Source organism: Schistocerca gregaria, chromosome 2 (assembly GCF_023897955.1).
Source record: "Schistocerca gregaria isolate iqSchGreg1 chromosome 2, iqSchGreg1.2, whole genome shotgun sequence".
Taxonomy (NCBI): domain Eukaryota; kingdom Metazoa; phylum Arthropoda; class Insecta; order Orthoptera; family Acrididae; genus Schistocerca; species Schistocerca gregaria.
Window position 1 is genome coordinate 823296905 of NC_064921.1, and position 24438 is coordinate 823321342.

Sequence of the window (24438 nt, forward strand, 5' to 3'; positions counted from 1 at the left end):
CTCTTCCTGTCGGACAACAATAGCTGTTGGGAGTAAAAATCACCTATTCATCACATTTCAAGAAATATGACGTCATAAACACTGAGATGCGTGAAAAAATGCCGCATCATGCATGAAGTTTTTATATATTTATTCTTTACCTCTGAGACACTCCTACAGTAGAGTCAATATAAGGAAATCCATGACACCTGACATCTCTTTTGACAGCTTTAAACTTGTAAACGTAAACGTCTGTAGGCGAAAACGATAGCAGTTGATAAAGCTATGAAGAGGTGTTGCCATAGTGACGTTTTCAAAATCGCGTTGTAGACACGCGGCCCGGCCTGCAAAAACTGTCCGGGTCTTGTTTCTTAATTTGGATGCTGTGCTTACACATTTGTACATTGTGTATATTTCCTTGTACGACTATTTAGTATTCTCAAAGGTGTCTTCACGAAAATGTAATGGAATTTTTACGATACTGCACTAGCAACAGTTACTTCCTTGTTTTCGTTTCTAATACAGATCTGGCAAAAGTAATACCTTAGCAATGCTCACTCTGTCAGAATAGTTTAAATGTGATGCCGCAATGAAATACAGATCGCCTAAGAAAATGTGTGTAGTTAAATAATGTTCTTTATATTATAGGTCACCGACCAAGCCGGGAACGAACATTTTGTTTAAAAACAGGATAGGCATTCGTCTGCAAAATAAGTTTTTCTTAGCTACACGAAAAGCATAATTAAAAAAGAGACACATTCAGTAACATTATTCAATTTATTTCAAATTATAAATCGTTCTATTGAGAAATTATTGTTATGAGGAGGTGAATTATTACACGTCCACAGTGGAATTTTCGCTCCATTTCCCTCATTTTTCGAAATTTTTCAGTGTTCTTTAGAAACTTCCCATTCTGAAAACGCGAAATAGCGGAATGTCACATACTGTATCGCTGCGACGCGCTAAGTGCACCAGTGAGACACGTGAAACGACCGAGAAATACGTTTCCCATCTCCCACAGGCTGTGCAGAACCTGCTCTTGCAAGGAAGCGACGTCTTTTCTGGCCTCTGAGAACAGAGACGCCACAACAACCTGACAAAAAAGGTCTGCATTTGTCTAATGGTGGAGTTGCGCGGTGAATGTGGTGCATAGCACGGGCTATTATTTGCAGCTACATAATTTAATCAGTTATCGGTCAGGTGCTGCGAACGTGCAGTGAAAAATATACATATTGCAAGACAATATTTTATTCCTTTTCAGTTATGTGTCGTTAATTCGTAGCGCCTGTGATAGAGTGTGATACACACAGCACAATGACAATTAATGGAAAAATATTATGGCAACCTTAGAAGCTACACAATCCTTCTTGGCTAATAGTGTAGCCATCTTTATTGCTGTCAAGGTGGATGTCATCAATAGACCAATGACAGTAATAAATTTGCACAATGGGATAAAAATATTATGGCATCCATAAAAATCATTAAGGGCGTATGTCAAGCCAATCGACAATCGTAATCTACATCTACATCCATACTCCGCAAGCCACCTGACGGTGTGTGGCGAAGGGTACTTTGAGTACCTCTGTCGGTTCTCCCTACTATTCCAGTCTCGTATTGTTCGTGGAAAGAAAAATTGTCGGTATGCCTCTGTGTGCGCTCTAATCTCTCTGATTTTATCTTCATGGTCTCTTCGCGAGATATACGTAGGAGGGAGCAATATACTACTTGACTCCGCGGTGAAGGTATGTTCTCGAAACTTCAACAAAAGCCCATACCGAGCTACTGAGTGTCTCACATTACACTTGTCTAAATTGAGATTCAATTGCCAGTCCCTGCACCATGCGTCAATTCGTTGCAGATCCTCCTGCATTTCACTACAATTTTCCATTGTTACAACCTCTCGGTACACTACAGCGTCATCCGCAAAAAGCCTCAGTGAACTTCAGATGTTATCCACAAGGTCATTTATGTATATTGTAAATAGCAATGGTGCTACGACACTCCCCTGCGGCACACCTGAAATCACTCTTACTTCGGAAGACTTCTCTCCATTGAGAATGACATGCTGTGTTCTGTTATCTTGAAACTCTTCAATCCAATCACACAATTGGTCCGATAGTCCATATGCTCTTACTTTGTTCATTAAACGACTGTGGGGAACTGTATCGAACGCCTTGCGAAAGTCAAGAAACACGGCATCTACCTGGAACCTGGGAATCTGTTCTTTGGTACGTCCGCCGCGTCACAATACCAGACTTTTCCCAATAAACAAATGAGTCCTTTCCCAGTTACTTGATGTTCTGTAGTTGAAACATGAGCCAGAGATGGTTTTTCTGGTAATTCACTGATGAAATGATCATTTCCAAAACACAAAACAAACAATGGACAGTGTTGTTTTGCACGTAGAGAATATCTTACCTGCATGTACTGCGCCCAGCGAGGGTCTTTCGCCATTTCTTCATACGCAGCGAAAAGTCCCATGTTAGCTATCATTGTGAAAACAGCTTCTCCGCCTACGGACAGCAGTTTGTGCACATTCTGGACACCACGCCTGTGAAAACACCCACTTATTACGACTACTATAATGAAAATTATTGTTCTCTAGATATGAAATTAAAGTTTGTTAGCCTATGACTGTTTGGTAGAGTATAGAATAAGATTTTAGTTTGTCCCAGCGTCACGGTGGTTGAGCTGACGATTACACGCGTCGTGGTGTGCACCCTACGACAAAGAATCACTGCCGTTTTGAGTGCTGTGTGTCTATACTGGCCCAAAATACAGCTCAGGGATGGAGGTGTTGCTTGGCGTATAATGTGAACTGCTTCTCTCTGTTAGCATGCGATGCTGCTGACATTACTCCAGTCAGTGAGGACAATAGAAAGTTTGACTTTTCCTACCGACTGTTGAGTGGCGCCATTCCGTGCCCGACATTCTCGTTGTTGGGTTAGCCTGTTTGGGGGAAAAGACCAAACTGCGAAGTCATCAGTCTCATCGGATTAAGGAAGGACGGGGAAGGACGTCGGCCGTGCCCTTTCAAAGGAACCATCCCGGCATTTGCCTGGACCGATTTAAGGAAATCACGGAAAACCTAAATCAGGATGGCCAGAGACGGGATTGAACCGACGTCCTCCCGTATGCGAGTCCAGTGTGCTAACCACTGCGCCACCTCGATCGGCCCGACGTTTTCGTTTTAGCTTGGAGATTACGCACCCATACCTCATCTCTTGCAACAATTTTGCCCAGATATCCAACGTCTGCCACCTGGAAACGGTGCAAACGTTCTTCAAAGGCATCAACGCAATAATGTCTCTATCAGTCAACTGATGTTGCACCCATCTCGCGGACTTTTTACTGAATCCCAGCACAACATAGACAGTGTTGTGTTCTGCACCAAGACTAATTGCCCAAACAGTGACTATTTGGTTTACACTATGTTTTCTTTCACAAGCTGTTCCATTGCTGCAATGTTTCTGTTCGCCAGTACGCCAATTTTCTGCACCATTCATACACTTGCTGCAGGGACACACTCGAATTGTATTGAGCTTTCATTTTTGGATACGTTCCATGGGTTTATCAGCTTTACTAGTCCCCCACCCGGTAGCTGAGTGGTCAGCGCGACAGAATGTCGATTCCTTATGGCTCGGGTTCGATTCCCGGCTGCGTCGGAGATTTTCTCCGGTCAGGGACTGGGTGTTATTTTGTCCTAATCATCATCATTTCATCCCCATCGACGCGGAAGTCGCCGAAGTGGCGTCAAATCGAAAGACTTGCACCCGGCGAACGGTCTACCCGACGGGAGGCCCTAGTCACACGACATTTACATATTAACAGCTTTACCACTAAACATACGTGTCACAGACCGCTACTTCAGCGCTGTGAAAGTAGACAGTGAGGCGACCATCATTGCATTGACACAGCTTCGTTTTCTGTGATGCGACAATATGTAACTTTCGATCATTTGTCGAAACACAAGGACACGTCCCGCTACTTGCAAACTACATACTTCAAATTTTAGGAATGTTACAGCTCTTTTAGCTCTTTTAAGCTTTTCATCAATCCCGTATTTGACGTCACTGTTTAAAAAATAACTGAACGGTTAAAATTTTTACCATTCTGACTAAAGTAGCTCGATTTCTAGTGGAGGTAGTAGTGGGGTTACTGCAGTCGACAGTACAAAGTCAGTCCATTTTAAGCAGACCAAACTGCAGTCTCGTGGTTGGAAGCCATCAATCGCCATACGTCAGCCTGGTTATTAACGCTATATACGTCGCTGTTTTGCAAACATAAGTAAACTGTGACAGAGAGAACACAAGCAGCTCCCACAAATCTCAGAAAAGCACATTTTATTGAAGAAAATATATAGTACTTCAGCACTTGAAAACAAAATAATTAAAGAAAATAACAGTGCACTAAAATCCTACGAAGACCCACGTAAATTCTGCATGAGAATAACCAGCCGATATTACTTGAAAATGTGAACATTTTGAGTTAGGTTTGAGCGTGACCCTTACGAGTATCAGTTAATATAGAAAGTGTATGCGACACCCGAGTCACCTGTAGTGCAGCCTGTGTCCAGTTACAGACAGTGCCACAAACAGCCTAAAACTCGTATTACAAATCGTCCGTGCCTAATCATCAATTTAAATCTGCTTACTAATAGAGACTGTCACATTATCTTCGATTATCGAAGTAGACCGATCGCGATACCTGCCAACAAACTCTTTGAATATAAGCGAAAATTCAATATCTGTAAATTCCATTTTTATACGTAAGTCATATTTATGACAACAGTACAATATTGCTAATCGGTTATTGATTATATTCATGCGAAACAATATTTCCGAAATTGTACCACAGGGTAAGGTAAGAAATTCGTATTTCGAATGCTGAAAACACATTAATACGTTACCCAATATTTTGTAGCCGTGAACTGTGGATCAATAGCAGGTAAAGACTATAGTAAAATTGAGGATTAATGGGGAACCACCTCATTTAGTTAGTTCCAAAATTGTGTTGCATATGAAAAAGGAAGTTGTTATGTAATGTTGACATTCAATTAAATGATTGTTTTGAAAAGTGACATTTATTCAGTAGATGCTGGAGGACAAAAAATATGTGTCATGAATTATGCAAGCACTCGTAATCTAAAAGCATCTCAGTTAGTATTACTAAAATATTACTTTGCAAATATTACCGACTCCCAAAATCTAAGAGCAGTTTTGGAATCAGTAAGGAAAAGCCTTTTACATGAGAAAGTGCATAAATGAATCTTAGCCCTTTTAAATACTGTGAATTTTTTTTAATTTGCTGATGTAGCTACCAGGTCTAGGGATATAACAGTAGACTCTAGTGTGGTTGCCATCACGTTAATACACATTCAAGCAAATGTCACATGCAAAAGGATAATGCTTGTGTGTTAACGCATTGCCTGCTGGCTTCTGCTTCAGGTTCTTGGACCGGCGTTTTTTTTTAATGATTATTCTAACGTTTCGCCAGCACTAGTGGTTGGCATCGTCAAACATTCAGTCTCCATCACTGGTGGTGGAGATTGTTCACTAATGAGCAGAACATTAGACCACCTGCTTAATAGCTCGTTTGTCCGTCTTTGGAACGAAACACTTCACTATTTTGGGTAGAAATCCAACACTTTATTGGCAGGTTTGTGGAGGTGTGTGGCATTAGTTGTCTTGGCATAGGTCATGTAATTCGCGTAAATAACGAGCCGCTGAGTTGCGTACGCGGTGATGGCGCCCAATAGCGAAGCAGAAGGGTTCCATAGGGTTTCCATTAGGCGAATTTGGTCGCCAAGATGTCAACGTGAGTTCCCTATTCACTATTATGCTCCTCAAATGACTGTATATATGCTCTGGCTCCGAGACAAGGACAATTATACTGCTGAAAGATGATACCGCCTTCGGGGAAGACATCAAGCATGAATGGATGCAGGTAGTTCACAGCTGTCAGCATATGTTCGATTACCACCACAATTACTACGCAAGCGCAGTAGAATGTGTCCATAGCATAATTCTGCTCCCACTAGCCTGCGTCCGTGGCGAGCTGCACGTTTCTAGCCGGTGTTCGCCTCGATGACGGTTTGTGGAGACGACCATCGACTTAGTGCAGTAGAAATGTGTTTCACCCGGAGAGTCCACAAGTTTATACTGATCGACGGTCGAATCCTGATGGTCCCGTATCCACTGCAATCGTAACTGACGATTTCGTTCGGTCAACTTGTGAACACCTAGGGGTGATGTGCTGCAGAGCTCCACGTTCAACAATGTACGATGAACGGTGTGCTCCGAAACACTTGTGCTTGCACCAGCATTGTGCTCTTCAGGTAGAGATGTCACAGATCACCATCTATCTTACTTTACAGAGCAGGCAATCCTCCGAGCCCCACGTTCTGTGAAGAGGCGTGGACATCCAACCACTTTGCGCCTAGTACTAGTTTCACTATATTTCTTCCTGTTTCAGTAGATGCTCAAGACAGTAGCACGTGAATATTCGACCGGCTTCGCCGTTTCCAACTACTCGTACACAGACTCTGGATAATAATAATCTGTCCTTGTCAAAATCGATTATCTCAATAGATTTCCTGATTTGCAGCGTATATTTTCGCTTGGGTGATCCCCCATCCGTGTCTGCTACGCTTACATACTTTTGTTACGTGCCTGCAAAGCCACCAGCAGCATCCAACGTCGCGAGTGTCATTGGTCATAATATTTTGGCTTAACAGTGTAATTATGTACACGACGCGCCAACGCCTGAGCCGAGGGCTTTTCCCTGGTCATTACGAATGTGGTTCTCCCCTTACTACCTGCAACGTCGTTGGCTGCAGCACAGAAATCCAGGATCCGTTTTTCTTGGAACTCTCCTCTTTCTTGTTGAAACTACTGGCATGTTCGTGTATTTCTATGGCTTTCCTGAGCAGCCGGGAGCGGTAGCTCTTCTCCACATCGATATCTTCAGTGTTAGTGAATTTTATTATGTGATCGGTCTCATACAGCGATTATTCAGCCAAAGTCAGTTTTTCCGGCCACCCAGTCTGCAGTACCGTTTATGATTGGTGATCATGGTACTGACGGATCGTCCAGTCTTTCCAACATACACTTCTCCACATTTATGCGGCGTTAGGTATATTCCCGACATTGCAAGCGGGCTCATTTGTGCTTTGCCGACCTAAGTTATATTTTGATCTTTTTTGTCGGTTTGTAAATAGTCTTGAAAGATATACAGCTGATTCTGGCCGTCATCCTGTGGAAGTATGGCACAAAGGTCAAACCCGACACTTCTTAGTCCGATATGTCAGTTCGCCGAATGTTGGGTTCCATGACATTTCTTATATGAACGCTGAAGCACCCATTGCGCCCCAGAAAGAATTCTCGCATCCAAAAGAAATAAGACTGGAGTTTACCGTCGCGTCAATATCGAGGCTAGAGGCCGAGCACACGCTGGGAATGTTTCATGTATGAGGACAGAAATCGGCCGTTTGCTACGGTTCTGATATACGTTTTGCGCACTCTACGAGAGTATTAATCATTCCTATTTTCCGACTCGGGTGATGATTTGACAGTGTGTGCAGCTATCGGTCCGTGATTGTCGGTTTTCGATACATGTCGTGTTTCAAATTCTCACAATTCTTCGTAAGCAGCACATCTAGAAAGGGTAGCTGTCTGTCCTTTTCTACCTCCGTAGCAAATCTTATATTAGCCTTGAGACTGTTCCAATATTCAAGGAAGTCAGTCAGGTATTTCTCACCACTGCTCCGCAAGACGAAAGTGTCGTCGACATACCTGTCCCACACCTTAGGTTCAAAAGCTGCCAAGTTCACGGCATTTCTTTCGAAATGCGCCATGAAGAAGTTGGCTATTTCTACATTAAGTGAACGTCATTCCACATAAGGATGTAGTTCGTGATAGGACATGCATGAAAGAGCCTATTAATGTTTTGTGAAAAAGTGAAATCGACATGTTCCGGGGAGACAAGGAGAGGCACCTTGGTAAACAAATAAATAACGACATAGCTGAGCAGGATGTCTTTTGGTTCAAGTTGCAGTTTCTTCGGGTTCTCAATAAAATGTCCCAAGTCTTTTATGTACAAGTCCGTTTTTCCGATGTGCAGCGGAAGAGGCCAAGTGTTTCGCTAATTTATATGTCAGTGACACAGGAGCGCTTAGGGTCGGTCTTAGTACAAGATCTTCGGGAATTTTTTGATAATCCATACAGGTGGGGTAGCAGAGCTTCCGTATTGCGCAGTTTACTCTGACGTCCTAATTAACCGGTTCGTATTTGGTATGATTCACTGCGTTCAGATTGTGCTTAGCATAGAACCATACCAGAGCTCTTTAGGAATAGGGTTCCCAAGGAAGGGGAGGGATCTAATGTACACTCTATGTGCACACCGGGAGGAGTCGTTCCAGATGTGGAAGGGGTTCTTCTGGATACCATCACGACCACATGGTACAGCCAACTGCAGGTGGTGGCTCACGTCGGTACTAACGATGTGTGTCGCTTCGGATCGGAAGATATTCTCCTTTCGGGGTCCTAGTTGAAGCCGTAAAGATTGACAGTCTTGCTTCCGAGATGAAGGTGGAGTTCACCATCTTCAGCATCCGACTACGGATCTTTGGTACAGAGCCGAGAGCCGAGTGGAGGGTCTGAATCAGAGGCCCAGACGCTCGTGGGCTGCAGATTTCTCAAGTTGCAGGTGGTGGGTTTTCGAGTTCCGTTTAATAAGTTATTGGCCCACTACACGCAGAAGGTGGCTACATGGGTAGGATTGGGTGGTTTCTTAGGTTAAAAGGTCTCGGGAAACTACAGAAGTATTAAAGGATGTAGGGCAAACACAGGATAAGGGTAGACCTGGCAACAGTAGGTATTAATGTTATAAAGTTTTGTAGATGTGTTGGGAAAGTTCCAAGGGCTAATAGAAAGCGCTGAAGTTGAAATCATTATAGGTACTGATAGCTGGCTGAAGTCGAAGATAAGTTCATCAGAAATTTGTACAAAATACCTAAACGTGTTTACAAAGGTTGGATGAAATACAGATGGCGTGGAGTGTTTGTCGCTATCAGAATTTGATGTTTGGTTTGGGGGGCGCTCAACTGCGCGGTCATCAGCGCCCGTATGGAGTCTCAATTTTTACATACTCCAATATAGCCACTGTCGTGAATGATGATGATGATGATGATGATGATGATGAGGACAAACTGACACCCAGTCCCCGGGCAGAGAAAATCCCCAACCCCACCGGGAATCGAACCCGAGAATCCGTGATCCAGAGGCAGCAACACAAGCCACTAGGCCACAAGCTGCGGACTCTGTCAGAAGTAGTTTAGCTTGTAGGGAAACTGAAACAAATAATTTCTGTGACTGAGAATAGTTAGAGGTTATACTTGACAACCGAAATAAATTAGTAATTGGTTCCCCGCCCTCTCAGATGATAGAGTTGTTTGAAATTTCAAAGAAAATTTAAACTTGAGTCGCATTTTAATTAGGTATTCCATTCATACAATTACAATTGTTGGTGGTTACTTCCATTACCCTCAATATAATGGCGGAACTACACGTTTAAGGTTGATGGTAGACATAAAACGTCGTTCGAAATAATACTGAATGTTGACATAGAAAATTATTTTGAACTATTTGCTCAGGAGCCAACTCTAAGTGTAAATCGCTGCGGAAACATAGTTAGGCTCTTGGTAACAAATAATCCTGACCAAATAGGAAGCATTATGGCTGATAGCACACCACACCACAACGTCGTCGTACCAATACTGAATATCGCAACATCCAAACCCACAAAAAATAAACGCTAAATATATTTATTTAAAAAGGCAGATAAAATTCGCTCGATGACTTCTGAAGAGACAGTCTCCACCACTTCCAATCTAACCATGTAAGCATGGAACAGATGTTTAAATTCAACGAAAAAGTACTACTGCCGGGCGGGACAGCCGCACGGTGTTAGACGTCTTGTCACGGTCCTCGCCGCTTCCCCCGTCGGAGTTTAGAATCCTCCCTCCGGCATGCGTCTGTGTGATGTCCTTAGTGGTCTAGGGGTAGCGTCTTTGATTCATAATCAAAACGTCTTCGGTCCCGCGTTCGATCCCCGCCACGGCCTAATTTTTATAAATAATCAGCACTGGCGGCCGAAGATTTCCGGCACAAGAAGTCAGCCTCACTCTGCCAACGGCCTTGTCAAAGAGGGCGGAGGAGCGGATAGAGGTTCCGGGCACTCTCTTGTCCTAGGGGTGGGAAATTGCCCCTAAAGGAGGAAGAATCAGCAATGATCAACGACATGAGGATGCAGAAGGCAATGGAAACCACTGCATTAAAGACACATAACGTGTATCCACAGGACATGTGGCCTGTAGTTGAAGAAGTGTCTTGATGATCTCTCCATTGGCAAAAGATTCCGGAATAGTCCCCCATTCGGATCTCCGGGAGGGGACTGCCAAGCGGGAGGTTACCATGAGAAAAAGATTGAATAATCAACAAATGGATAATGTTCTACGAATCGGGGCGTGGAATGTCAGAAGCTTGAACGTGGTAGGGAAACTAGAAAATCTGAAAAGGGAGATGCAAAGGCTCAATCTAGATATAGTAAGGGTCAGTGAAGTGAAGTGGAAGGAAGACAAGGATTTCTGGTCAGATGAGTATCGGGTAATATCAACAGCAGCAGAAAATGGTATAACAGGTGTAGGATTCGTTATGAATAGGAAGGTAGGGCAGAGGGTCTGTTACTGTGAACAGTTCAGTGACCGGGTTGTTCTAATCAGAATCGACAGCAGACCAACACCGACAACGATAGTTCAGGTATACATGCCGACGTCGCAAGCTGAAGATGAACAGGTAGAGAAAGTGTATGAGGATATTGAAAGGGTAATGCAGTATGTAAAGGGGGACGAAAATCTAATAGTCATGGGCGACTGGAATGCAGTTGTAGGGGAAGGAGTAGAAGAAAAGGTTTATAGGAGAATATGGGCTTGGGACAAGGAATGAAAGAGGAAAAAGACTAATTGAGTTCTGTAACAAGTTTCAGCTAGTAATAGCGAATACCCTGTTCAAGAATCACAAGAGAAGGAGGTATACTTGGAAAAGGCCGGAAGATACAGGAAGATTTCAATTAGATTACATCATGGTCAGAGAGAGATTCCGAAATCAGATACAGGATTGTAAGGCGTACCAAGGAGCAGATATAGACTCAGATCACAATATAGTAGTGATGAAGAGTAGGCTGAAGTTCAAGACATTAGTCAGAGAGAATCAATACGCTAAGAAGTGGGATACGGAAGTTCTAAGGAATGACGAGATATGTTTAAAGTTCTCTAACGCTATAGATACAGCAATAAGGAATAGCGCAGTAGGCAGTACAGTTGAAGAGGAATGGACATCTCGAAAAAGGGCCATCACAGAAGTTGGGAAGGAAAATATAGGTACAAAGAAGGTAACTGCGAAGAAACCATGGATAACAGAAGAAATACTTCAGTTGATTGATGAAAGGAGGAAGTACAAATATGTCCCAGGAAAATGAGGAATACAGAAATACAAGTCGCTGAGGAATGAAATAAATAGGAAGTGCAGGGAAGCTAAGACGAAATGGCTGCAGGAAAAATATGAAGACATCGAAAAAGATATGATTGTCGGAAGGACAGACTCAGCATACAGGAAAGTCAAAACAACCTGTGGTGACATTAAAAGCAATGGTGGTAACATTAAGAGTGCAACGGGAATTCCACTGTTAAATGCAAGGGAGAGAGCATATAGGTAGAAAGAATACATTGAAAGCCTCTTTGAGGGTGAATATTTGTCTGATGTGTTAGGAAAAGAAACAGGAGTCAATTTAGAAGAGATAGGGGATCCAGTATTAGAATCGGAATTTAAAACAGCTTTGGAGGACTTACGGTCAAGTAAGGCAGAAGGGATAGATAACATTCCATCAGAATTTCTAAAATTATCATTGGGGGAAGTGGCAACAAAACGACTATTCACGTTGGTGTGTAGAATATATGAGTCTGGCGACATACCATCTGACTTTCGGAAAAGCATCATCCACCCAATTCCGAAGACTGCAAGAGCTGACAAGTGCGAGAATTATCGCATAATCAGCTTAACAGCTCATGCATCGAAGCTGCTCACAAGAATAATATACAGAAGAATGGAAAAGAAAAGTGAGAATGCGCTAGGTGACGATCAGTTTGGCTTTAGGAAAAGTAAAGGCACGAGAGAGGCAATTCTGACGTTACGGCTAATAATGGAAGCAAGGCTGAAGAAAAATCAAGACACGTTCATAGGATTTGTAGATCTGGGAAAAGCGTTCGACAATATAAAATGGTGCAAGCTGTTCGAGATTCTGAAAAAAGTAGGGGTAAGCTATAGGGAGAGACGGGTCATATACACTCCTGGAAATTGAAATAAGAACACAGTGAATTCATTGTCCCAGGAAGGGGAAACTTTATTGACACATTCCTGGGGTCAGATACACCACATGATCACACTGACAGAACCACAGGCACATAGACACAGGCAACAGAGCATGCAAAATGTCGGCACTAGTACAGTGTATATCGACCTTTCGCAGCAATGCAGGCTGCTATTCTCCCATGGAGACGATCGTAGAGATGCTGGATGTAGTCCTGTGGAACGGCTTGCCATGCCATTTCCAACTGGCGCCTCAGCTGGATCAGCGTTCGTGCTGGACGTGCAGATCGCGTGAGACGACGCTTCATCCAGTCCCAAACATGCTCAATGGGGGACAAATCCGGAGATCTTGCTGGCCAGGGTAGTTGACTTACACCTTCTAGAGCACGTTGGGTGGCACGGGATACATGCGGACGTGCATTGTCCTGTTGGAACAGCAAGTTCCCTTGCCGGTCTAGGAATGGTAGAACGATGGGTTCGATGAAGGTTTGGATGTATCGTGCACTATTCCGTGTCCCCTCGACGATCACCAGAGGTGTACGGCCAGTGTAGGAGATCGCTCCCCACACCATGATGCCGGGTGTTGGCCCTGTGTGCCTCGGTCGTATGCAGTCCTGATTGTGGCGCTCACCTGCACGGCGCCAAACACGCATACGGCCATCATTGGCACCAAGGCGGAAGCGACTCTCATCGCTGAAGACGACACGTCTCCATTCGTCCCTCCATTCACCCCTGTCGCGACACCACTGGAAGCCGGCTGCACGATGTTGGGGCGTGAGCGGAAGACGGCCTAACGGTGTGCGCGACCGTAGCCCAGCTTCATGGAGACGGTTGCGAATGGTCCTCGCCGATACCCCAGGAGCAACAGTGTCCCTAATTTGCTGGTCAGTGGCGGCGCGGTCCCCTACGGCACTGCGTAGGATCCTACGGTCTTGACGTGCATCCGTGCGTCGCTGCGGTCTGGTCCCAGGTCGACGGGCACGTGCACCTTCCGGCGACCACTGGCGATAACATCGATGTACTGTGGAGACCTCACGCCCCACGTGTTGAGCAATTCGGCGGTACGTCCACCCGGCCTCCCCCATGCCCACTATACGCCCTCGCTCAAAGTCCGTCAACTGCACATACGGTTCACGTCCACGCTGTCGCGGCATGCTACCAATGTTGAAGACTGCGATGGAGCTCCGTATGTCACGGCAAACTGGCTGACACTGACGGCGGCGGCGCACAAATGCTGCGCAGCTAGCGCCATTCGACGGCCAACACCGCGGTTCCTGGTGTGTCCGCTGTGCCGTGCGTGTGATCATTGCTTGTACAGCCCTCTCGCAGTGTCCGGAGCAAGTATGGTGGGTCTGACACACCGGTGTCAATGTGTTCTTTTTTCCATTTCCAGGAGTGTACAATATGTACAACAACCAAGAGGGAATAATAAGAGTGGACGATCAAGAACGAATTGCTCGTATTAAGAAGGGTGTGAGACAAGGCTGTAGCCTTTCGCCCCTACTCTTCAATCTGTACATCGAGGAAGCAATGATGGAAATAAAAGAAAGGTTCAGGAGTGGAATTAAAATACAAGGTGAAAGGATATCAATGATACGATTCGCTGATGACATTGCTATCCTGAGTGAAAGTGAAGAAGAATTAAATGATCTACTGAGCGGAATGAACAGTCTAATGAGTACACAGTATGGTTTGAGAGTAAATCGGAGAAAGACGAAGGTAATGAGAAGTAGTAGAAATGAGAACAGCGAGAAACTTAACATCAGGATTGATGGTCAGGAAGTCAATGAAGTTAAGGAATTCTGCTACCTAGGCAGTAAAATAACCAATGACGGACGGAGTAAGGGGGACATCAAAAGCAGACTCGCTATGGCAAAAAAGGCATTTCTGGCCAAGAGAAGTCTACTAATATCAAATACCGGCCTTAATTTGAGGAAGAAATTTCTGAGGATGTACGTCTGGAGTACAGCATTGTATGGTAGTGAAACATGGACTGTGGGAAAACCGGAACAGAAGAGAATCGAAGCATTTGAGATGTGGTGCTATAAACGAATGTTGAAAATTAGGTGGACTGATAAGGTAAGGAATGAGGAGGTTCTATGCAGAATCGGAGAGGAAGGGAATATGTGGAAAACACTGATAAGGAGAAGGGACAGGATGATAGGACATCTGCTAAGACATGAGGGAATGACTTCCATGGTACTAGAGGGGACTGTAGAGGGAAAAAACTGTAGAGGAAGACAGAGATTGGAATACGTCAAGCAAATAATTGAGGACGTAGGTTGCAAGTGCTACTCTGAGATGAAGAGGTTAGCACAGGAAAGGGATTCGTGGCGGGTTCGTGGCGGGCCGCATCAAATCAGTCAGTAGACTCACGACCCAAAAAAAAAGTTTAAGTTGGGTTAAGTAGTGAGAAACATATAAGGTAGTGGGTTAAAATTGTATAATTATTAAGATTTGGTAATAAAGTAGTGTGTAAGCTTGGGAACCGATGACCTCAGCAGCTTGGTCCCGTAAGACCATTATATATGGACTGAGATGTATAGCTCGCCGCGAAACCCAGGTATCAATACAAATATTGTACAAAAAACAGCACGACGCACCAAGACAAAAATCACCAAATTCAAATTAACGCGGCATCGATAACCTAAGTTGATCTCTGTTTTTCAGCTAGGTACGCTGATACCAAGGAATAAAATCTTAAAAGAAACGCAACACACATTATGTAAATTCACGAAAACTAGCGAAACGCAGTATCGGCAATCACCTGTGCAATACAACTTAGAATATAAGCACCAAATCAGAAAGCAACTTCCTCATAAAAAATCTAATTGATCACTCACAATGTCGATGGATTTTCAGTTGCTTGCTGATATTGGTAACAGTTCGCACGACGAACGATAGGAAGACTATGTGATGAATGACCGCAACCTCGGAAACCATGACGTAGTGGAAGAAAGCAAGACTACAGATATGAGTAATGAGACAGATGTAGATACCTAATGAGATTATTCCCCGTACTTTTATTGCTTCTTAAAGTTAAACTGTGATCTTAGCTCCCTTCCTAACCACACCCTCGGAAATCACAACATATTCGAAGTAAAGAGTCACATATTTGACATATGCAAGACTATAAATATGACTGGTACTTGTTTCACACGCAGAAATTTTATCTGTGTTAAGAGGTCCCAACCTAAACACAACTTAAGAAATTGTGAGGTTTCCGAAGAAAAACAGCCATATACACTCCTGGAAATGGAAAAAAGAACACATTGACACAGGTGTGTCAGACCCACCATACTTGCTCCGGACACTGCGAGAGGGCTGTACAAGCAATGATCACACGCACGGCACAGCGGACACACCAGGAACCGCGGTGTTGGCCGTCAAATGGCGCTAGCTGCGCAGCATTTGTGCACCGCCGCCGTCAGTGTAAGCCAGTTTGCCGTGGCATACGGAGCTCCATCGCAGTCTTTAACACTGGTAGCATGCCGCGACAGCGTGGACGTGGACCGTATGTGCAGTTGACGGACTTTGAGCGAGGGCGTATAGTGGGCATGTGGGACGCCGGGTGGACGTACCACCGAATTGCTCAACACGTGGGGCGTGAGGTCTCCACAGTACATCGATGTTGTCGCCAGTGGTCGGCGGAAGGTGCACGTGCCCGTCGACCTGGGACCGGACCGCAGCGACGCACGGATGCACGCCAAGACCGTAGGATCCTACGCAGTGACGTAGGGGACCGCACCGCCACTTCCCAGCAAATTAGGGACACTGTTGCTCCTGGGGTATCGGCGAGGACCATTCGCAACCGTCTCCATGAAGCTGGGCTACGGTCGCGCACACCGTTAGGCCGTCTTCCGCTCACGCCCCAACATCGTGCAGCCGGCTTCCAGTGGTGTCGCGACAGGGGTGAATGGAGGGACGAATGGAGACGTGTCGTCTTCAGCGATGAGAGTCGCTTCCGCCTTGGTGCCAATGATGGTCGTATGCGTGTTTGGCGCCGTGCAGGTGAGCGCCACAATCAGGACTGCATACGACCGAGGAACACAGGGCCAACACCCGGCATCATGGTGTGGGGAGCGATCTCCTACACTGGCCGTACACCTCTGGTGATCGTCGAGGGGACACGGAATAGTGCACGATACATCCAAACCTTCATCGAACCCATCGTTCTACCATTCCTAGACCGGCAAGGGAACTTGCTGTTCCAACAGGACAATGCACGTCCGCATGTATCCCGTGCCACCCAACGTGCTCTAGAAGGTGTAAGTCAACTACCCTGGCCAGCAAGATCTCCGGATTTGTCCCCCATTGAGCATGTTTGGGACTGGATGAAGCGTCGTCTCACGCGGTCTGCACGTCCAGCACGAACGCTGGTCCAACTGAGGCGCCAGGTGGAAATGGCATGGCAAGCCGTTCCACAGGACTACATCCAGCATCTCTACGATCGTCTCCATGGGAAAGGTGGATATACACTGTACTAGTGCCGACATTGTGGATGCTCTGTTGCCTGTGTCTATGTGCCTGTGGTTCTGTCAGTGTGATCATGTGATGTATCTGACCCCAGGAATGTGTCAATAAAGTTTCCCCTTCCTGGGACAATGAATTCACGGTGTTCTTATTTCAATTTCCAGGAGTGTATTTGTGATACCTGTAAACTAAAATTATGAGAATCAGCGATTGACATTGGCTATTGTATAATATCATGTGCTTGACTACGAACAACGATAACGAATGTATACAATAGCGTGCATAAGAGCTTACCTCCTTTGCATCGTAAACTCGTGACGTCACACATGACGCCGTGGCTCAAAGCCGAGAATTGTAATCGTGTACTAGAGTTGACCCAACCTACCAGTACAGAACCAAGCTGTAGTTAGTGTTAAATGTTCTTTGACGTACATTAGCAAAATGTGAGTGACTTGTGACGATTAATTGTGTTTGTATTTTGTCATTCTGTATGTATCTTGTAATGTGTGGTCGTCATAAACATGTTAGTTTTTTTACCTGTTTTTTATTCTTCTAGTACGTTCCGTATCAGGTGTTTCGCATTCTACAAATGACCTACAACAATTTTTTTTTCTTTATTTATTTTCGATTCCCCCCACCTTGGGGCAACTTACTACGCTGCTCTACAGCCGAGAGAAAGTTAAACAAAACAATGGTGAGAGAATAAACAATATAAAAAAGGCGATAAAATGGTGACTTTGTTAATAACAGTAAAATGGCGGAAAGTTGCGAAACTTAAAATACAAATATGGCGGTGATGATGCGGATGAAGACACACAGGAAAGAGACATGCACAATTTAAAAAAAAAAAAAAAAAACACGACGACAGTCTGGTTTCTGTACGCACGAGATAAAAACACAACTAGCAACAGTATGGTGACTGTTCGCAACAATGACAAGGGATGCACAACACTGAACACTCACTTATAACAGCACTAAATAGGTGAGACAGCGGCAGATGGGGGGGGGGGGGGGCGGGGCAGACCCGGACCTATAAGGGGGACAAGGGGGAGGAGAAGAAAAGAAGAAAAGGGGAGCCAATGGAGCAAGACATAGAAAAGGGGGTTGGGCGGACGTGAGAAGGAGGGGGAAAGTCAGTGGAGGGGAGAGCAAAAAGGACTTGGGGAAGGGAAGGGAGGCACAGAGAGGGTAGGTGGGGAAAAAACAGGATGGAAAGGTGGTAAGAAGGAGCCTAGGGAAGGACAGAGGAAAGGGGGGGAGGGGAGGATCAGAGTTAATAGGAGGGTTAAATGGAGGGAGAGATGGCATCATCTTGGAGGGGGAGTGGACAGAAGCCTCCTTGGGAAAGGAGATGAAGGGTGTAGAGGTGAAGGGTAGGGAGGGGCAGGGGGCTACAGCAAATTATTCTTTCAAGATTTATTGGAACAATTCTAACCAATTCATGTGAGTACCTAATATGTGTTATATTACCTTACGACTATATGATGCTGTGCCATAGTTATACAAGGGGCTATCAAAATGTAATCCAACACATTTTTCTTGGCTGATATCAATTGAAAAAACTTGGAATGTGTTGGGGGACATCATAGAATACTCTCACGTCAGCCCCTGTAGTTTCATGAAGTTCAGATATGTGGCGGCGCTATACGTAGCCCTCAAAATAGAGTCGTAATGGAGGTTAGTTCCAGGTAGATTGCTGTCGTTGGGTTTCTTTTGGAGGAAACCAGATCACCACAGATACTCGTAGGGGCTTGCAGAATATCTACGGACAACTGGCAGTGAACAAAAGCATGGTGAGTCTTTGAGCGAGACGTCTGTCATTATCGCAGCAAGGTCGAGCAAACTTGTCCAAACAGTCAGCCTACCGGGTGCACACAGCTGTGACTCCTACAATGTTGGAACGTGCGGACACTCTCATTTAAGAGTTCGGCGGATCGCAGTCAGAAACCTCGCTGCAAAACTGGACGTCTCTTTTCGTAGTGCTGACACACTCGTTGGGCACTCAATCCACTCTAAAGCCCGGATCTCGCACCTTCCGACTTCCACATATGTGGCCCAAAGCAGGATGCACTCAGCAAGAAGCAGTACGTGGATAATGGGGAAGTTATTGATGCAGCAAGATTCTGGCTCCGAAATCGACCAGTACAGTGGTGCCACACGGGCATACAGGCTCTGCAAGTAATATGGCGTAACACCGTCACATTGAACGGAAATTATGTTGAAAAACAAAAAAATTTGTAACCAAATGGTGGGGAATAATATGGTAGATAGGAATCCTGAATAAAAACAACCTGTTTTCAGAAACGTCGGTTGTATATAAGACGCCGGCCGAAGTGTCTGAGCGGTTCTAGGCGCTACAGTCTGGAACATCGCTCGCAGGTTCGAATCCTGCCTTGGGCATGGATGTGTGTGATGTCCTTAGATTAGTTAGGCTTAAGTAGTTCTAAGCTATAGGGAACTGATGACCTCAGCAGTTAAGTCCAATAGTGCTCAGAGCCATTTGTACATAAGGCGTTTGAAGTTTATAGCGCACTTTTCCTTTTTCACTCTTATCTCTTACTTGGCTCGATTTGAGAATGATCTTGTGACCGAAACTAATCACCGAGAAATATGGTACTCATTAAGCAGCTCTTTGGAGTTCCATAATTAATTCTCCTTTATTACAAGTTGTGCTTTGAAATCTGTGTAGAGTACAGGATTTGGTAATTAGAGACCAAATAACTTTTTATCAGCTTTTGGCAGTGCTGAATAGGAAAGGAGTTAGTGCTTTTCAGAATTCCAACTTTTGTCAGGAGAACTGTTAATGTACATACACATTATTCAGTTGCGTTGTGCTGAAGTGGGGTAATACATCTGTACTGACAGTCTACTAACAGTTCATGTGTGGTATACTTTTATCGAGCACAAAAGACACAGATGAGTACAGACTTAAGACTGCTGAAACTCATTGTGTGATTGCACCATTGTGTACAGGTATCCACTGGCCACGGTGTCGAAGTGAAGTGTGAGTGGTTGGCTGTTGTAGATAACAAGACGTTATGGTTAGTACGCACCTGGTGTCAGGCACCCAGTGCATCAGCATGAAGGCGAACACCTTGCCAAAGGGCGTGTACTGCCACACGGCGGAGCTCTCCAGATCAGGTTCCAAAAGGTCCAGGCGCTCGAAAGTGATGGCGCCAGCGTGTGAGTTGTGCTGCCTGCCGAACTCTACCATCTCTGGGCTGATGTCGCAGGCCACCAGTTTCGTGCCAGGTGGCAGCCGCGGGGCTAAAACCTGCAAAAGTACACAGATACATTTTCTGGATAAGCTGTACAGCGCTTTGCAGAAATATGTAGTGTATCGTTTATATGAGATGGAGGGAATCTGTTACGGTGTCATCCCGTACCCCTGACAGAAGTGTGATGATACCGGTCTTCAGACCCATCGAAGATGGAAAACAAAGGGACAACTGACAAATAAAGCCCACCACTACGCAATGTACAACATTTCTGGCACTCAAGAGAAGTTTGTCTTCCCATCTATCTGTAGATACCAAACACATGCACTTAGGAAGTCTTGTGATAGAGCAACGTGTAAATGTCAGTGTGATCCCGTCTCGGTACGGTATAATTTATGGATTTTGCAGAACAATAGCGTACTCGCTGTAAAGGAGGTAACATCTGTCACCACCAATGTTTGAACTGTCGAGTGGTTTCCATCTTTTAAGTTTCTTATAGAGCACCTTCCGTCAATTTGTAAAATCAAAACATATTAATAGTGACAGTAACAAGAACAAAATTAATTACTGATTTTCATTATGAAATATTATTTAACTCTGCAATAAAATATAATTAACCGCTGAACTGTGGTTGGAACTCGAATCCTTGCCTTTTGTGGGTAGTCTTTTGACTAGTGGATGTATCCAAGTAAGTTTCGCTTTCCGACTCAAAGCTTCAATATTCGAATAGCGATCTTCGAGTCCATCCATAACGTTCGCCTAGATAGTTCAGCAGGTACGACTGTTTCCCCCGGAAGGTAAAATTTTGGAAATTTGTGGTAAGGTTTTATGGGACCAAACTGCTGAGTTCATCGGTCCCTAAACTTACGCACTGCTTAATCTAAGTTAAACTAACTTACGCTAAGGACAACACATACAGCCATGCCCGAGGGAGGACTCAAAACTCTGACACGGGGAGCCATCCGAACCGTGACAAGACGCCCTAGACAGCTCGGCTACCCCGCGCGGCCCCCGGAAGGTGAGGAACACGTCATTTATACACATTGCAACAACGAATGATGAAGGACAATTCCAGGAAATACCAACTTTTCATCAATCATCTAATATTTATGTATGTCTAAGTGTGCACAACTTCTGTTATGTGTGATGTGTGGCAGCGCTATATCCATAGAGATCCCAGGTATTTGTCAGTAGTCAGTTGGCAGACACTTATCTGGATGAGCAGATTAGTTAAAGTTCACCTCTTCTTTTTCCAGACGTTGTTCTGAGTAATGCAGAACATCGAGGCGAGGTGTTGAATAGTTGCTTGTAATGTATTTCAACCTTTGACGCTAATTACCAGTCACTGTTCCAATTACAATCTTACGGGTGCTTTTGCAGATGTGTAACACCAACAGAATGGATCTCTCAGGTTTCAATGACATATGTGAGCCATCTCAGGTGAGCTGTGGGTTGCTCAATGTGTGTGAGTAACTGAATGCATATAAGTCATAAGGGCGTTCACAGGTACTGTTGCTTCTTAACACAGTGCATCGTGGTCCCTAACAGACTGCGTCAGGAAGAATGCCTCATTGTGTCAGTCTACGATGTTTGCCCACATGCATGAAAAAGCGCAGCAGATGAAAGATACTCCCACTGCAGTTAACCTAAGTGGTAAACAGTCTGCTGATACCACATTCAAGATACTTAGCAGGGACCTCCACTTCTCAACCACTCCTAGGAATGAGCCTATTTCAAATTTCTTCAGTGTAATGGAGCAAGTAACCAACACACACACACTAAATGTGGAAGAAGAAATCTGCAGGAGAACTGCAATTCGATCACCAAGACGATAGCTCCAAAATCGAACGTTTCCCACGACGAGAGGCTGGCTCTCACGAAGCTCTGGAAAGACAGCAGTATCGTGGTGTTGCTAGCTGACAAAGGAAATTCCATAGTCGTTATGCAGCAGACTGGTTACAATGAGAAAGTTCTGGAGGATTCAGCCATCTGGAAAGTGGTCCTATAGTCAGTGTGAATAAGGAGACCAGGGTTCTCTTGAAGCCTACAAGTGTGCCTAAGAGGGTCACCAAACAACTGTCATCAAGAGCGGCAGTTCCACCTAGACCGTATGGACTGCCTAAAGTAGAAAAAGAGGGTGTCCACTCATCCATGTGTCAGAAACATTGATTCATCAATATACGAAGCAGCCGAGTATTCCCCACATATGGGGGAGTGTATTCAGCACACCCAAAACCTAAAAAACCTAAAGAATTTCATATAACATCTCAAGCCACTACATACCACAGAACGTAACGAAATTATCAGTTCTCATGTAGTCTCCATGTTTGCCAAGGTACCATTGACAGACTCACTGGAAATGATTGCAGAGAAATGTGAAGATCATATGGTGGACCTAAATTGGCATATACTGATTTCAACACATTTTCTGTATGGAGACTAAAACCACCAACAGACAGAAGGAGCAGCCGTGGGCAACTCATAAGCTCTAGTGGTTCTCAATCGATTCATGGAAACCTTGAGGAAGAAGCACGGCTAGATACAAACGTACATGCTTTTTCTGGTAGGTAGGTGATACCTTTGTGATCTATCTCTGTGATAGGGAACGGCCCAGTGAGTTTTTGGAACACATGAACTCACACCACCCAAATATAAAGTTCATTGTGGGACTCTAGAAGGATAGCCAGCTTCCATTCCTGGATATGCTGGTCAAAAGGAGGGCAGATGAGTTGTTCGTCTGCAGTGTGTATCGCAAACCAGCACGCACTTATTTATACCTGCAAGGTAACAGTTGTCATCATCCATTGCAGATGGATGGAGTACTAACAACATTGGTCTACACACCTTGTCACACCGAAATAAATTGACATCACAAATAGAACATCTACCCTTGGTATCGTATACGATAAAACAGATTCAGAAGGCCATCCAACCAGCCACTCTGCCACACGACAGAGAAGAAGAGCAAGATGAATCAACGACTGTGGCTTGCCTACCCAGTGTAGGACCCATCACTGTAAAGATCAATAGGATTCTCAAGAAGCGTAACATCAAGTGTGTGTTCTGTCCACCTACCAAAGTACTGGGAAATGTGAAAGATGTGAATGCCAGGGAAATTTCCCTGGCTTGCAGCCTGTCGTCGTTTAATTCATTGCATGGTATCTCGACTGGACACCTGCCTGTCATTTTCAGGTGAGCCATCGAAGACTGACAGTAAGCTCGAAATTTGTTTGAACAACGTGAACGATGGCTTTGGTTTACGAAAATCGGGAAATCTAACATAGCTTGCCAATGTGGCTTGTCCTACATTGGCCACACATCAGGTTAGTGAACGTCAGATGCCAACAACATCAGAGGCACACATGGCTGAGATAGGAAACTAAATCAGCCATTGTCGAGCACTGTCTGGAACTTAATCAGACGATGATATATGCAAAAAACCAAGTTCTGGCAGCGATCTCCAGATGCAGGAACAGTTATTTAAGGGACTCAGCAGAGATAAGAGTGGCGGAAAATCGCGGTACTGGAGTCTTGCACTGGAGCTGCAAAAAACACAACAACTGCAACAGTAGAACTCAACAAAAAGAAAAACTAAGAATATGGAGGAGGGGAACGAACACAAGACGGAGCAACAGATGCACCTTAACGAGAACAGCATGGCTGATCGCTATCAGGCACACTGGACCGCAAATGAAACTCTGTCTACACACGACAGAGTGACGCAATGGAAGTGTACTAGGCCAATAACACACATGTGCATGGATCGAAATCATGCTCTGCTACAATTATTTCTTTTTAATTGCGTCGAGTTCAATTACAGTGATGGCAATATATCCTATACGTAGACAGGATTGAGAGGATCCCTGAAATGGCAATTTCAGTGCAAAAATAGGTTATTCATTGGAAAATGTTGAGTATAACGCTACAAATTGCTCTACTACAGTTTGCAGAGAAAACAAAATGTTCAACTGTTAAAAATACCTCCAGGAGGAAACGAATAAAAAACTTACTTGGCATTGACAAAATACAAAACTGATTATATCTTAAGCCTTCTCGTTGAGATCTTTCCAATACAACAGTTCCCTTAGGGAATACCCAATGAAGACGTCGAGTTATGGCGTCGTAACATCGCGTTGGGAAGATGCGAATCAGCGGCAGAAAACTCGATCACAACGAGATGACAACGAATCACCAGGTTAATTCTAAGAGATTATAGTCTTAAGCCAGTTTACAATTTCAAGTAATCATAATTTAGTAAGATATAGAGTAAACATAGATACCTGAAAAAAGACTGACTCGCCTGCAAATCAGGAACGGACACTATGTGAATTTGTGTAGTTAGATGG

The 24438-nt window shown here is 44.5% G+C and overlaps 1 protein-coding gene across 3 annotated transcripts in view; it reads right to left on the reverse strand.

Moving 5' to 3' along the window:
* The window catches only part of LOC126335164 (juvenile hormone acid O-methyltransferase-like), an 81071-nt gene that overhangs the window by 23785 nt on the left and 32848 nt on the right, over positions 1 to 24438 (reverse strand). For all 3 annotated transcript variants that reach the window (XM_049998141.1, XM_049998138.1, XM_049998140.1), the window contains exons 3-4: positions 19928 to 20148; positions 2398 to 2530 (exon numbers count right to left, since the gene is read on the reverse strand). In XM_049998141.1, the coding sequence (XP_049854098.1) occupies positions 2398 to 2530; positions 19928 to 20148 (354 nt within the window). The remainder of the gene's footprint in view (positions 1 to 2397; positions 2531 to 19927; positions 20149 to 24438) is intronic.